The sequence below is a fragment of the Orbicella faveolata genome, unplaced genomic scaffold (assembly GCF_042242905.1).
Source record: "Orbicella faveolata isolate gen_17 unplaced genomic scaffold, um_ofav_v1 contig_12, whole genome shotgun sequence".
NCBI lineage: Eukaryota > Metazoa > Cnidaria > Anthozoa > Scleractinia > Merulinidae > Orbicella > Orbicella faveolata.
This window is the reverse complement of record NW_028301539.1, coordinates 5,451,729-5,465,889: the sequence shown is the minus strand read 5'-3', so window position 1 is coordinate 5,465,889 and position 14,161 is coordinate 5,451,729. Positions and strand designations below refer to the sequence as shown.

At 39.8% G+C, this 14,161-nt stretch overlaps 1 protein-coding gene across 1 annotated transcript; it reads left to right on the top strand.

Annotated features, from left to right (window-relative positions):
- The first annotated feature begins 4,781 nt into the window (after positions 1–4,781).
- LOC149116257 (uncharacterized) lies at positions 4,782–10,096 on the top strand. Its single transcript, XM_089282209.1, has 2 exons — positions 4,782–9,042; positions 9,324–10,096. The coding sequence occupies exons 1-2, from the start codon at positions 4,824–4,826 to the stop codon at positions 9,332–9,334; spliced, it is 4,230 nt and encodes a 1,409-aa protein (XP_089138335.1). The 5' UTR covers positions 4,782–4,823; the 3' UTR covers positions 9,335–10,096.
- The last annotated feature ends 4,065 nt before the right edge of the window (positions 10,097–14,161 follow it).

Below are 14,161 nucleotides of genomic sequence, written 5' to 3'. Positions count from 1 at the left end.
TGCCTGTTCCTTGTAAATTAAGCAAAATAACACATAACAGCTTGTAGATGTGAAATTTAATTCTATTGTCGTATTCAACGGTCTAAGAGAATGAAGAGAGCTTCCAACACAAACGTAGTATTTCCCATTTAATGAAACAGTTTATTACATCTCTCAGTCACTAAGCGCGCTATGACAGGTCAATTTAGCGTGCCGTATTCTACTGTACAACCCGCTAAAATTTAAAATTTCTTTCAAATTGCACTCGCCTCAAGGCTTGTGCTATTTTGAGAGGATTTTCAAATATCGCCAGTAATGTAAATCCTTAAAACCTCTCCCATTTATACAATTACTTATACATATTTTGTTCGGAGCAGTCATGTTGCATTCATCACTTTAGATTTCTACTACAAGGAACTCTTAGCTGCAGGCTAAGGTTATTTTCTAGACCGCATGTTTAAGCTTTTCATCTTACAGCTTTCCAGCTCCAAGTAAGCAAAGAGATTAATCATAGTGGCTATGAGCCACTCAACATGGAAAATAGATCGTCTGTAAACATTGACAATTTTGATAGCACTGATGGCTTGAGGTTTTAATTCGTAGGTTAATTTAAAGTGAAAGCCCACTGGCAAAACGCAAGGGTAAGAGAATACACGAGGAAATGTAACACCGTTTAAAAACATTCATGAAGTTATTGGTGATCCTCGTCCGAAACAATTAGAAAAGCAATTAAAATCGGATCCTCCTTTTCATTCCTATTTTTTTCGTTCTTTATTTTCCCAGGCGATTTTTGTGATCAGTGAATTTTCTTTCTTTGTTACCTTTTGAGAGATCTTAGAAAAAAAAAGAAAATTATCCAACGTAGAGTCATAATACCACAACGACTGCACCGCGTCTCGTCCGCTCAACAAGGTTAATCCCTGTTCGGCGGGGTTCCTGCTTGGATGAGTTACCAAATACGAATCTCCCGTGTTGTAATAACTTCTTTCTTTCTCTTTTTTCCTTTTCTTCCCTTTCCAAGGCGATATTAGTGACTACTGAACTCCCAGTCTTGTTTAATGGCTTTTTTGTATTTATCAACCATTTTGTTCACATCATTTCGTCATGTCTGCATTTATCCTTGAAGTATTTATTTAAAATACTTTGTCGTTTGAATTCTCCTTAGTTTCCTCATTTGTTGATCGTCAAGAACCCGGGGGGAATCCTATCTGAAAATGTCGCGGATACTCGCCGTCTCGGCTACAAATCGAAGATTCTGGTCTCGCTTCGGGTGTTGATGACGAAACGTCACCATTCTTAGCTGTCAAATCACCCTTTGGGGTGCACTCGAAGAAATAATAATAAAAGAAACGCTCACATTTATTTTCCGCTGATCTCTCGAGTGCACGCGGGATCCTTTACTGAACAGTGGCTAGTAATCGAACCTATTCCGTTTTAAGTGCTATCTTTTAAGGGTCTAATGAAGTTCGAGCAACGCCCACATAAGTCTTCTTTACGAGTTAAAATTCAGATTTTCCGCCTAGCATCCCTGACCTTCTTAAATGGGAGTTCCCCCTCCCCCGGGGTTCCAAATGTCTGACAAGAAGTGAAGGAGTGAAGGAGTGAAGGAGCGAAGGAACGATGGAGGGAAATCGTCCCATCACTTTAACTTGGAAAATATAACTATTATTCAAGTTTTAAATCAAGGTTTTTATTGATAGTCTTACTGATCTTGTTAAATGATGTGAGGTTTATATGAAATAATTCATATATGAACTGCGGTTGTAGATGAAAGTGAAGAATGATCATCGCAGTTACTTTTCCAATTTAAGCAATGGGAAAGAAGAAGCCTGAAAAAATCAGGGCGTCAACGGGATTCGAACCCGTGACCTCCGCGATACCGGTGCGATGCTCTACCAACTGAGCTATGAAGCCACACATTGGGAGCGAGGTCAATTAATTGAGTTCATATCTTCCCGTGAAGATATGTATCGCGGAGGTCACGGGTTCGAATCCCGTTGAAGCCCTGATTGTTTCAGGCTTCTTCTTTCCAATTGCTTAAATTAAAAAAGTAACTGCGATGATCATTGTTCACTTTCATCTACAACCGCAGTTCATATATGAATTATTTCATATAAACTTCACATCATTTCACTCCTCACGGGAAGATATGAACTCAATTAATTGACCTCGCTCCCAATGTGTGGCTTCATAGCTCAGTTGGTAGAGCATCGCACCGGTATCGCGGAGGTCACGGGTTCGAATCCCGTTGAAGCCCTGATTTTTTCAGGCTTCTTCTTTCCAATTGCTTCAATTGGAAAAGTAACTGCGATGATCATTCTTCACTTTGATCTTGTTAAAGTAATCAAAATATTAAAAAAAAAAACCCGCCTCATTTCCAAGTTACTAGTAGCAGGAAAGGCGAAAAGGTGAGTAGGACTCAATTATTCTTCATTTTTTAGGCAGGAAAATCGTGTCTACTGTTTCACATTCGATGCCATGTACGTGCTTTATTTTCATAGTGACAGCAGTGGGAAACGCAAGTGTAAGCAAGCTTTGCTCACTAACTTCTGAACAAAAGTGTTTTGCATGGCCAGAAGTTTATAACAGGGCTAATTTGCTTGATAAACTTCTGACAAGACTTTCGTCTCTTTGTATATTTGACTTCAAGCTTTGCTTTTGCACAGTTCAGGCCCAATGTCTTTTGTTTTCGAATGAGGTTTATTTTCGATAATTCCCGCATCCGGTCAAAAGTGCCCCAAATTCAAACCCGCCGTAAATAAATCCATCGAAAGAAAATAATTTCAGTTACAAATGATATTTCTGACTTTTCGCCAAGACTAATAAAGCATCATGATGGTAATGTTAGAAGCCAATAGAATTTTCGTTACACTTATCACTGACAGCAAATCTCTACTTTGTTGGCACTGGAACCTTTACACTGGTTTTCTTTTCTTTTCTCTTTTTTTTTTTTTTGCAGTTTTTGGAGAACGCTTTGCATGGATCGAATAAAACTGGGCCCTTGCTATCTTGAAACCAAAATAATATTGCTTGGAAATTAAAATATTTTTGAACAACGCCAGCTTATATTTAACAAATGATTTTGACAGTTACCTTTTATAAATGCAAACACGAGGCTGAAACTACGAGAACTACAGTATTTGTGTGAACCTGAGCCAAATTTATAATGTGAATCTAACTCCAAGCCGTGAGAACCATTGTCACTCGCTATACTAATCAGTATTATGTTTCAATATATCTTGTACTTCCTTGTACACTCTCGGCATAACACTTGTTCCCAGCATAACGTCATATCGGTTTTCTCAGCCGAATATCCTGAAAGAGTTCTAAAATACTATGCTTGGCGCTTAGCCCATAAATCGTTCACTAACTCGGTCCATAACTTACAATACGGAGCTCGAACACGGTTAGTAAGAGGTATATGTCGTCTACCTGAAAAGTTTTCACGTCCCTGTGTGACAATGACAAATTTTGCTTTTTATTTTCTGTCTATTTTCCGCTTGTTTTACCTTTTAGTGAGAAAGCACTTTGTTGAAGTTGATTTGAAATTTACCGAGAACAGAGTATACTCGTCACAGTAAGGCGCTAAGCTGTAAATTATGCTTTCTATACTGTAGAAGAAAGAATGGAAAATTAATTTTATTTTCCTATCTCGACAAAATTAAATTAGATTACACAAGATCAAAAATATAAATAGTTCCGAAACGTTTGGTTTGAAGAAAATAGAACATAAAAACTAGAAGATTTCACTTTCTAACTTCCAGAACAAAGCGTAACTCGTAGATTGACGAATATCCGGTCTTTTTACATTGTAACGTGAACAGTACAAAATAAACCCGAGGTAAAGGTTACTCCATAAAAGGACTACAAGCTGGTCTTCAGTCTTTTATTTCAACATTAGCGTGGTGAGTCTTGTATTGTATGCCATTTACGAGTTTAACTAACTCATGCAACTAATTGTTTCTTCGACATCTCAGAGCTGCATAAAGCTAGCTGTTTAAACGACACGCGAAACGTTGCCATTAGGTTTATGAATAAGCTCACGACAGCATGCAGATGATTGTCTCTCACTCTAGCGTATAACGGAGTTCAATACACTCGTCATTTCCTAAAGCCTACATTTATTTACACATATCATCAATTTGTCGTTTGAGCAAAAGAAATATTAAGCAAAGAGTAAAAACAATTGACTTGTTCTCTCGTTATGAATCCGTCGCTTCCTATAGCAAACATTCTTGCCCGAGGGGGCACAACCATATGGAAAAGTCGAGGATGCTCTTCGTCTCGCTTGAGTCGCTTAGGAGTATGAGTCAAGGATTTGTGTCTCATTCAGGGTGTTCATAATGAAACACCACTATTATTAGCTGTCAAAGTATCTTTAACAAACAAACGAAGAAATAATAGTAAAAACGCTCTAATTTCAGTTTCTCTGCTCCATTTCCGCTGGTCTCTCAAGTGCGGTCCTAACGCGCGGGCTCCTTTCCTGAAGAGTGACTGGTAATCAAGCCTATTCTCTTTTAAGTGGTATCTTTTAGGGATCAAATAAAGCTTGATCCACACCCAGATTAATCTCCTTCAGGGGTTTAATTCAATTTTTCTGATGAGCATCCTCCACCTTTTTATATAGGAGTTCCCCCACCCCCTGGCATTCTTGTACCGATTATATATCTGCAGTCCAGCAGACATTAAAATATAATGAGTTCTATTATGCGCAGATTTGGAATGTTACAAAGTAATTTGCTGCGATCTTCTCAGTCATGTTACAAACTCATCAGGTAATGCTGCATAACTGTAAAGCCTTACTCTGTTTATTTCCAGCTACAAGAATTAGCGAGGAAGGCCTCATGAATTACTTAGAAGAAATTCTCCAAGCCATCTTTATTGGCTTAGCTGTCGCTAATTTCCTTCTCAACATCGGTCGTGCTTTAAAAGCCATCGAGTTATGCAAGGAAAGCTTGGTTTTGCTAAATGACAAGGTACTGAGTATAGAAAAGCAATTAGGCCAATTGATTTACAAAATTATCTATGGCACCATGTTTAAGGCGTACCGCCGTGTTAGCGATCACAGAAGTACATTAGCGTGCGGCAGGAAACTTCTCGCCATTTATGAGGAGTGTAGTGATACAGTAAAAGAAGGTATGCTTAGCACAGCATTGGCAGAGATACATCTGTATCAAAGTATGTATGGTGAGGCAAAAGAACTTTATGAGAGAGCAATCTCTGTAATGCAAACAACTGGTAACAGAAGAGAAGAGGCAATCGCTTATGATGGCTTAGCAACTGTGTTTCAATCTGTCGGTGAATATGACAAGGCTAAAGAATATCGCGAGAAAGCACTTGCGATCAGCATGGAAATTGGCGACAGGCAGGGAGAAGCAAGATGCTATGGAAACCTAGGAACAGTGTTTTCCTCCCTGGGTGAATATGTCAAGGCAAAAGAAGTTTACGAGAAAGCACTTGCGATCAACATGGAAATTGGCTGCCGAAAGGGAGAAGCAACATGCTATGGAAACCTAGGAGCAGTGTTTTCCTCCCTGGGTGAATATGTCAAGGCAAAAGAAGTTTCCGAGAAAGCACTTGCGATCAACATGGAAATTGGCTGCCGAGAGGGAGAAGCAACATGCTATGGAAACCTAGGAACAGTGTTTTCCTCCCTGGGTGAATATGTCAAGGCAAAAGAATTTAACGAGAAAGCACTTGCGATCAGCATGGAAATTGGCTGCCGAGAGAAAGAAGCAACATGCTATGGAAACCTAGGAACAGTGTTTTCCTCCCTGGGTGAATATGTCAAGGCAAAAGAATTTTACGAGAAAGCACTTGCGATCAGCATGGAAATTGGCTGCCGAGAGAAAGAAGCAACATGCTATGGAAACCTAGGAACAGTGTTTTCCTCCCTGGGTGAATATGTCAAGGCAAAAGAAGTTTCCGAGAAAGCACTTGCGATCAACATGGAAATTGGCTGCCGAGAGGGAGAAGCAACATGCTATGGAAACCTAGGAACAGTGTTTTCCTCCCTGGGTGAATATGTCAAGGCAAAAGAAGTTTACGAGAAAGCACTTGCGATCAGCATGGAAATTGGCGACAGGCAGGGAGAAGCAACATGCTATGGAAACCTAGGAACAGTGTTTTCCTCCCTGGGTGAATATGTCAAGGCAAAAGAAGTTTCCGAGAAAGCACTTGCGATCAACATGGAAATTGGCTGCCGAAAGGGAGAAGCAACATGCTATGGAAACCTAGGAACAGTGTTTTCCTCCCTGGGTGAATATGTCAAGGCAAAAGAAGTTTCCGAGAAAGCACTTGCGATCAACATGGAAATTGGCTGCCGAGAGAAAGAAGCAACATGCTATGGAAACCTAGGAACAGTGTTTTCCTCCCTGGGTGAATATGTCAAGGCAAAAGAATTTTACGAGAAAGCACTTGCGATCAACATGGAAATTGGCTGCCGAGAGGGAGAAGCAACATGCTATGGAAACCTAGGAACAGTGTTTTCCTCCCTGGGTGAATATGTCAAGGCAAAAGAAGTTTACGAGAAAGCACTTGCGATCAACATGGAAATTGGCTGCCGAGAGAAAGAAGCAACATGCTATGGAAACCTAGGAACAGTGTTTTCCTCCCTGGGTGAATATGTCAAGGCAAAAGAAGTTTCCGAGAAAGCACTTGCGATCAACATGGAAATTGGCTGCCGAGAGGGAGAAGCAACATGCTATGGAAACCTAGGAACAGTGTTTTCCTCCCTGGGTGAATATGTCAAGGCAAAAGAAGTTTACGAGAAAGCACTTGCGATCAGCATGGAAATTGGCTGCCGAGAGAAAGAAGCAACATGCTATGGAAACCTAGGAACAGTGTTTTCCTCCCTGGGTGAATATGTCAAGGCAAAAGAATTTTACGAGAAAGCACTTGCGATCAACATGGAAATTGGCTGCCGAGAGAAAGAAGCAACATGCTATGGAAACCTAGGAGCAGTGTTTCGCTCTCTAGGTGAATATGTCAAGGCAAAAGAATATTACGACAAAGAACTAGCGATCAGCATGGAAACTGGTAACATAGTGATAGAAATGGAATCTTACAGACAGCTGGTACATATGTTTACTGAACTTGGTGAAGATGCTGAGGCTGCAGAGTATCATAAAAAAGCATCTGCGATCAAAATCACAATGGAAGATTGTGGTAGGCAACACGAAGCAGACGATTACATCAGCTTAGGAACTATTTCTTATTCTCTTGGTAAATATGGCGATGCAATAAGATCTTATGACAAAGCACTTGCGATCAAAAAGAAAATTGGTGACAGAAGGAAAGAAGCAGAATGTCATTCAAGGTTAGCCGATGTGTTTACAGACATTAATAACATGGTGAAAGCGAAAGAATGTCGTGAAAAAGCACTTGCGATCGCAACTGAAATTGGTGACATTCAAATGGAAGGAAGCTGTTTTCTTGGCCTTGGAAGAGTGTATGCGTCTCCTGGTGAATACGTCATGGCCGAAGAATACCTCAAGAAGGCACTTTCAATAAGCAAAGATATTGGAGACGGTAAAACTGAATTTCACTGCTATTTGTCTCTTACGTTAACGAAGCTATCACAACAAAAGTTGGAGGACGCTTTCTCCTACCTGGATCAAAGCACTGGAAAATTCGAAGAACTGAGAGGACTTGTTGGAGACACCGATCTATTTAAGATATCCTTTGCAGACAAGAACGTTTTTCCGTACCACCTGCTCAGTAGCTTGCTTTGTCACTTTGGAAATCCACGCAAAGCTCTTTATGCTGCTGAGCTAGGACGGGCTAGAGCCCTAGCAGACTTGATGGAAACTCAGTACTCTGCTGAACCAATCATATCAGCTGACCAGCAATCATGGACTGGCATTGAAAATGTCATGAAGAAAGAAGGTAACTGTGCCTGTCTATACATTTCTTATTTTGGAAATAGAGTGTTGTTGTGGATTCTGAAGAAAAGCGGTGCCGTTTCTCTCCGAAAAATCAAAGTGGATAAAAAGACTCTTCACACCAGACTAGGAGAGGTCGCTAGAAATTTGGATGAATTTTTTGCCATCATGGCTAAAAGCTTTCGAACCTTTGGTATTTTACCAGAGGAGCTCTGCGAGGATAGATCTTTCCATGATATTGAATCGAAATTTGATTCTTCACAGGAAGAGAACTTCGCAACTTTGCGACAAGGCAAGGGCACGAATGATCCTGAACCAAGTCTAACGTTGTTCTACGAAATGCTCGTCAATCCTGTGTCCAATTTACTTGACGAGCCTGAAATCATCATTGTTCCTGATCGCGGCTTGTACCGTGTTCCATTCCCAGCTTTACTGGATGGTAATGGCAAGTATTTAACAGAGACTTTCAGAATCCGCGTGGTTCCTTCTTTGACGACTCTCAAGCTCATTCAGGACAGTCCTGCAGACTATCACAGTCAGACTGGTGCTCTGGTTGTAGGAGATCCTGATGTTGGTGAGGTGATTTACAGGAGACGTCTCAATGAAAAGTTCGTGCCATTGCCTGGTGCAAGAAAGGAAGCAGAGATGATTGGACGACTGCTGGGTGTTCGGCCTTTGTTAGGACAGCATGCAACAAAGCAGGCGGTACTTGAGAGGATAAAGTCTGTGAGTCTGATACATATTGCTGCGCATGGTAATGCTGAGAGAGGAGAAATTGCTCTTGCCCCTCCAGGCTCTACTGCTGGGATTCCTCAAGAGGGCGACTATCTGTTGAAAATGACTGACATTTCACAAGTCCAAGTGCGTGCTAAACTAGTGGTACTAAGCTGTTGTCACAGTGGCCGTGGACAAATTAAAGCTGAGGGAGTTGTTGGAATCGCTCGCGCGTTCTTAGGATCCGGTGCTCGCTCAGTGTTGGTGGCGCTGTGGGCTCTAGAAGACAGGGCAACACAGCAGTTGATGAGTTCTTTCTACGAGAGCCTTGTTCGTGGGAAAAGTGCCAGTGAATCTCTTCACGAGGCCATAAAATGGATGAGAGACAATGGCTTTACCAAGGTTTCCGAGTGGGCACCGTTTATGCTGATTGGAGATAACGTGACATTTGCCTTTGGAAATAAAGGTAAGTATTCAGTAGCGAAGCAAAATGGTTTGATGATTTTGCTTAGTTTGTCACATGCGCAAGTTAAATTTACTGCGATCAGAACGGTCTCACTGACCCGTATCTTTAAAACACAACATAAATAATAGCGATAGATTTTGGTTTCCATTTATTTGGATTTAATTTTTAGACCAGGACAATGTTTTGAGTGTTGATCAGATCGCTCGCAGATAGAAAATTGGAAATTTTGTTGCACAAGCTTAGATATTTTTGAATAATTTCCTTCAATTTTGGTTTTGTAGGGAAGAAATGACCTGATCAATGGACGACTCTATACACACAGAAGTCATGCAACGACCCAACAAACTTTTGCAGACACATTGATTTTCTTTTATGTGCAATGTTTGTTCGAGGTATAGTTGTTCATTTTTCGCCAGCAGCAAAGAAACGGTTTTTGAAGCAGCTGCATGTTTTAAAGTGATTTTCAAGAATAGTCTCCAATGAGTATAAGAAAGCGTTGGTCACGTGAATTTCTTCGAATTAATCGGCGGTAACTCAATCCGTTAGACGACTAAGCCAGGAGGAGTAAAGCTCACTGTCTCATTTAGTGTTGTAAATAGCAGATTTTTTTAACACTTGTCGCGTTCAGGGCAGCAATATTTTTATATACCGTTTGAAATATATTTACCTTTACCCAAGAAGAGACAAAAGAAACTGTTAGAGTGTATCGATCGCGCCTAGTTAAAACTTCATAGACAGAAGCCTTGAATGGTACTTTCTTGCTAAGTTAAAATTAATGGGTGGTAGCTCGATCGGGGAGGGAAGAATAAGTCAGGAGGACTAAAGGTCACTGTCTCATTTAGTGTTGTAAATAGTGGATTTTGTTAACACTTGAGGCGTTCATAACAACAAGATTATTATCTACCGGCGGGTTGAAGTATCTTTTAGGTTTGCACAAGAAGAAACACAAGAAACTTACCGTCAGAGTGTTTCGATCGGGCATAGTTAAAACTTCGTAGAAAAAAGCCTTTGGCGATATTTCCTTTTGTAATTAAAATAATTTCTTTGCTTGTTTGTTTGTTTGTTTGTTTGTTTGTTTGTTTGTTTGTTTGTTTGTTTGTTTGGTTTAAAAATGGTTTCTTTATAAGAGGTCAATTAAGAAGTCACGTCCAGATTGCCCTCCTTCAGGGTTCCATCCAAGTTGTACAACGAACATTCTCTTTCCTTTAACAAGGGAGTTCATTCCGCCCCACCCACCCCACCATGCGAGGTAACTAACTCTTCGTTAGTTTTGGTAGATTTGTTAGACACAGTCTAGTTTGGTTTTGTTAAATTACAAACACTTGTGTTCATGTCAAAAAGACACCCTCGGTATTTTTGGCATAAGAGAGATCAGTTTAAAGAACAGCTAATCTGTAGCCTGGTCCTGGTATTCGGTTAATAAGAAAACAGTACGCAATACAACGAGGAAGAAAACGAAAAAGAATAGAACGTGAGGAATACGCCCGCCCTGCCTACCCCACCCCTCCCCAACCCTCTTCTTTCGCCCACCGTCTATTAGCCTGTAGTGCAGGCGTTTTCCCTGTGTTCACGATTTAGCGGTATTAGCTCGCGATCGAGTAGATTCGCCGTCATGTTGGTCTAGAAAAAGTGCGCGGGGAAGGGGTTACTCCACTTTCAGCATAACGCCTTTACGTCTCTCCCCAAGCCTCCAGACAGAACTGACCGATCGCGGCTAACGGATCACAAACTGTTCCCTACTTGTTTTATAACAAAGAAATCATCTGGGATGCTTTCTTTCTGACGGCTGGATGCAATAACTGCTGCTAAATTTCGAAGCGTTTCATCCTCTTGGCTTGAAATTTAGCAGGAAGCGTAAACGTTTTGTCACGGATCATGGCAACATACAAGGTTTCATATCTCTCAGATATTTTAGAGGCCCCTGGCGTTTTATTTTGATATTTGCTCATGGTGCCTCATCTGCATGATCCAGACCACACATAAATATTTTAGGTCGAGTTCTTGGCCATGTATTTTTTTACAAAATATTGAAAAAAATATTGAGATCAGATTGGAAGGGACTTTAAAAGAGTGAGCAGGATTCAATCATTCAAATTTTTAAGCGGGGAAATCGTGTCTATTGTTTTACATTCGATGCCATGTGCTTTACTTTCATAAGAACAACAGTGAAAAACGCAAATGTAAGTAATCTTTGCCCAATAACTTCTGAACAAAAGATGTTTTACGTAGCCAGAAGTTTACTACAGAGCTAATTGGCGTGATAAACGTCTGGCAAGACTTTCGTCTCTTTATATATTTTATGCTGTTAAAATCCGAACATAATTTAGTATTCCGTTAAATTAAGAGTTCCTTGTCCTAAAATGAAATCAATAATAATGAATTCAAGCTTTGCTTTTTACGGTCCATGCTCAATGTCTTTTATTTTGGAATGAGTTTTGTTTTCGATAATTCGCGCATCCGGTCAAACGCTCGCCAAATTCAAACCCGCCCGAAATAAATCTATCGAAAGAAAAAATTTTAATGATATAACTTATTTTTCGCCAAGACAAATAAAGCATCATGATGGCAATGTTGGAAACGGATAGAATTTTCGTTACACCAGTCACTGACAGCAAATCTATACTTTGTTGGCACTGAAAACTTTACACTGTTTATTGCAGTTTTAGAACGCTTTTCATTCATCGAATAAATTTGAGCGCTTGCTATTTTGGAGCCAAAATAATATTGCTTGGAGACTAAAACACTCCTAAATAACACCAGTTATCATTCACTGATTTTGGTACCTTTTAATAATGCAAACACGAGGGTTATTCTACGAGAACTACAGCGTTTGCGTGAATCTGAGCCAAATTTAATGTTAATGTTACTCCCAAGCCGTGAGAACCTTTGTCACTCCCTATGCTAATCAGTACTATATTCCGATATATCTTGTACATCCCTGTACATTGTCGGTATAACACTTGTTCCAGTATGACGTCATATCTGAAATACAGCATTTAGGTGAATCAAAGATATGGTCATTCATTCTCCTAAGAAATTTAGTTATGATGAAAAAGCACCGTTCCTGGTTTGATTTTAGTTTTTGGAGAACAGTAATTGAAACAAATTCACAACTCGCTTCATATTTGCGCCTAAAATGTAAGTTAAGGTTCATTTTATGTAAATTAAAGACTAACTGTGTTTTATTCTAATTGCAACGTTCTCGTATTGGTGTTTCGAAGTCTCAATTTCTTCTCATAATGGCTTTTTCGAGTTGATCTCAAATTCGCCACACGCCAAAGTTCCACAGAAAAGCGCGAGTGAAATTATCGATAACGTCACGATTGCTTTATTCTTGGCCTTGTTTCAGTGATGAATAAACTGACCATTGTTGGAACATAGTCGAAGCATCTTCGAATTGCATGTGGAAATCCTCGGAATCTGTCGGAAAATGGTTATAAACCGGGATTGGTATAATCGATCTTCGGATAATTTTCAAACATCGTCGGAAATATCAAGTGGAGAATGCGGAAAATAGCATTTCCAAGCCTCTAGATTTCAAAATTTCTGGTTGAGCATAACCCCAGACTACCCTAGAGACTCGCCCCGCCTCCCCCCCCCCCCCCCCCACCCCCGGCATTACAAAAAACCTAGCACACGAAGAAAAAAGACATGGGCGTGGGACGCAAATTAAAGACATGTTGCATTCATTACTACTGATTTCAACTACATTAGACCGCAGTTTAAACTCTGATTGTGTACAGATTTCTGACCGCACACAGTCATAACTTTTCATATTACAGCTTTCCAGCTGCAAATAAGAAGGAGATTCAAAATCAAGTTATTTATTGCTATTCTTACTCCTCTTGTTAAGGTTACTGTAGACCTTCAAGGTTGCCTTCCGAAAAATACTTTCTTTGTACGCTGCTTTAAATAATGTTTTTGTTTGGGTGGACAAGCGCGAGGCTTTGAACGCAAAACTGACCGCACTTGCCAAACTGAATTACAAGCCCTTGTGTTACCGCGGACATCCAAACTCACTGGTCTATATCACTTAGGAGATGATGGGTAACGAAGTGTGTGAGCCTTTCTCGATCTTTCTATTGGTTGCTTAGTAAATCACTTTTAAAGTTGGACGCTAGAGAATATCGTCGATTTTCTCAAAGTATTTAAAATATTAAGAAACCGGCTCATTTTGAAATTACTAACAGCAGAAATGGCGATAACGTTAGTACTATTAGTACTCAGTCATTCAAATGTTTAATTAAGCAGAAAAATCGTGTCTATTGTTTCACATTCGAGCCATGCACGTGCTTTATTTTCATACTGACAACACTGAAAAAAACAGAAGTGTAAGCAAGCTTTGCTCATTTACTTCAGAACGAAAGTGTTTTACATGGCCAGAAGTTTATAAGAAAGCTAATTGGCGTGATAACCTTCTGACGAGACTTTCGCCAAAATATATGAACTAATTAATGAACAAAATACTCTACATGAATCGTAGATATGGTCATTCATTCTCCTAAGAAATTTAGTAATGATGAAAAAGCGCCGTTCATGGTTTGATTTTAGTTTTTGAAAAAACAGTAATTGAAACCAATGTACCACTTGCTTCATATTCGCACCTAAAATGTAAGTTCAGGTTCATGTTAAGTAAATTAAAAATTAATTGTGTTATGTTTCAATTGTAATCCTCTTCGCAGTCACCATTCTCGTATTGGTGTTTCAAAGGCTCAATTTCTTCTCATAATGGCTTTTCCGAGTTGATCTCTAAGTCGTCTTTGCCACACGTGAAAGTTCCACATAAGAGCGCGAGTGAAATTATTGATGACGTCACGAATTGTTTAGCCTTGGCCTTGTTTCAGTGATGAATAAACTGTACATTGTAAGTACATAGCCCGGAGCATTCTCGATTCGCTCGTGGAAATCCTCGGAATTTGTCGGAGAATGATTGTAAACCGAGGTTGGTAATCTTCGGATAATTTTCAAAACTCGTCGGAAAATCGCCAAAATCTTCATATTGCCTGTTCCTTGTAAATTAAGCAAAATAACACATAACAGCTTGTAGATGTGAAATTTAATTCTATTGTCGTATTCAACGGTCTAAGAGAATGAAGAGAGCTTCCAACACAAACGTAGT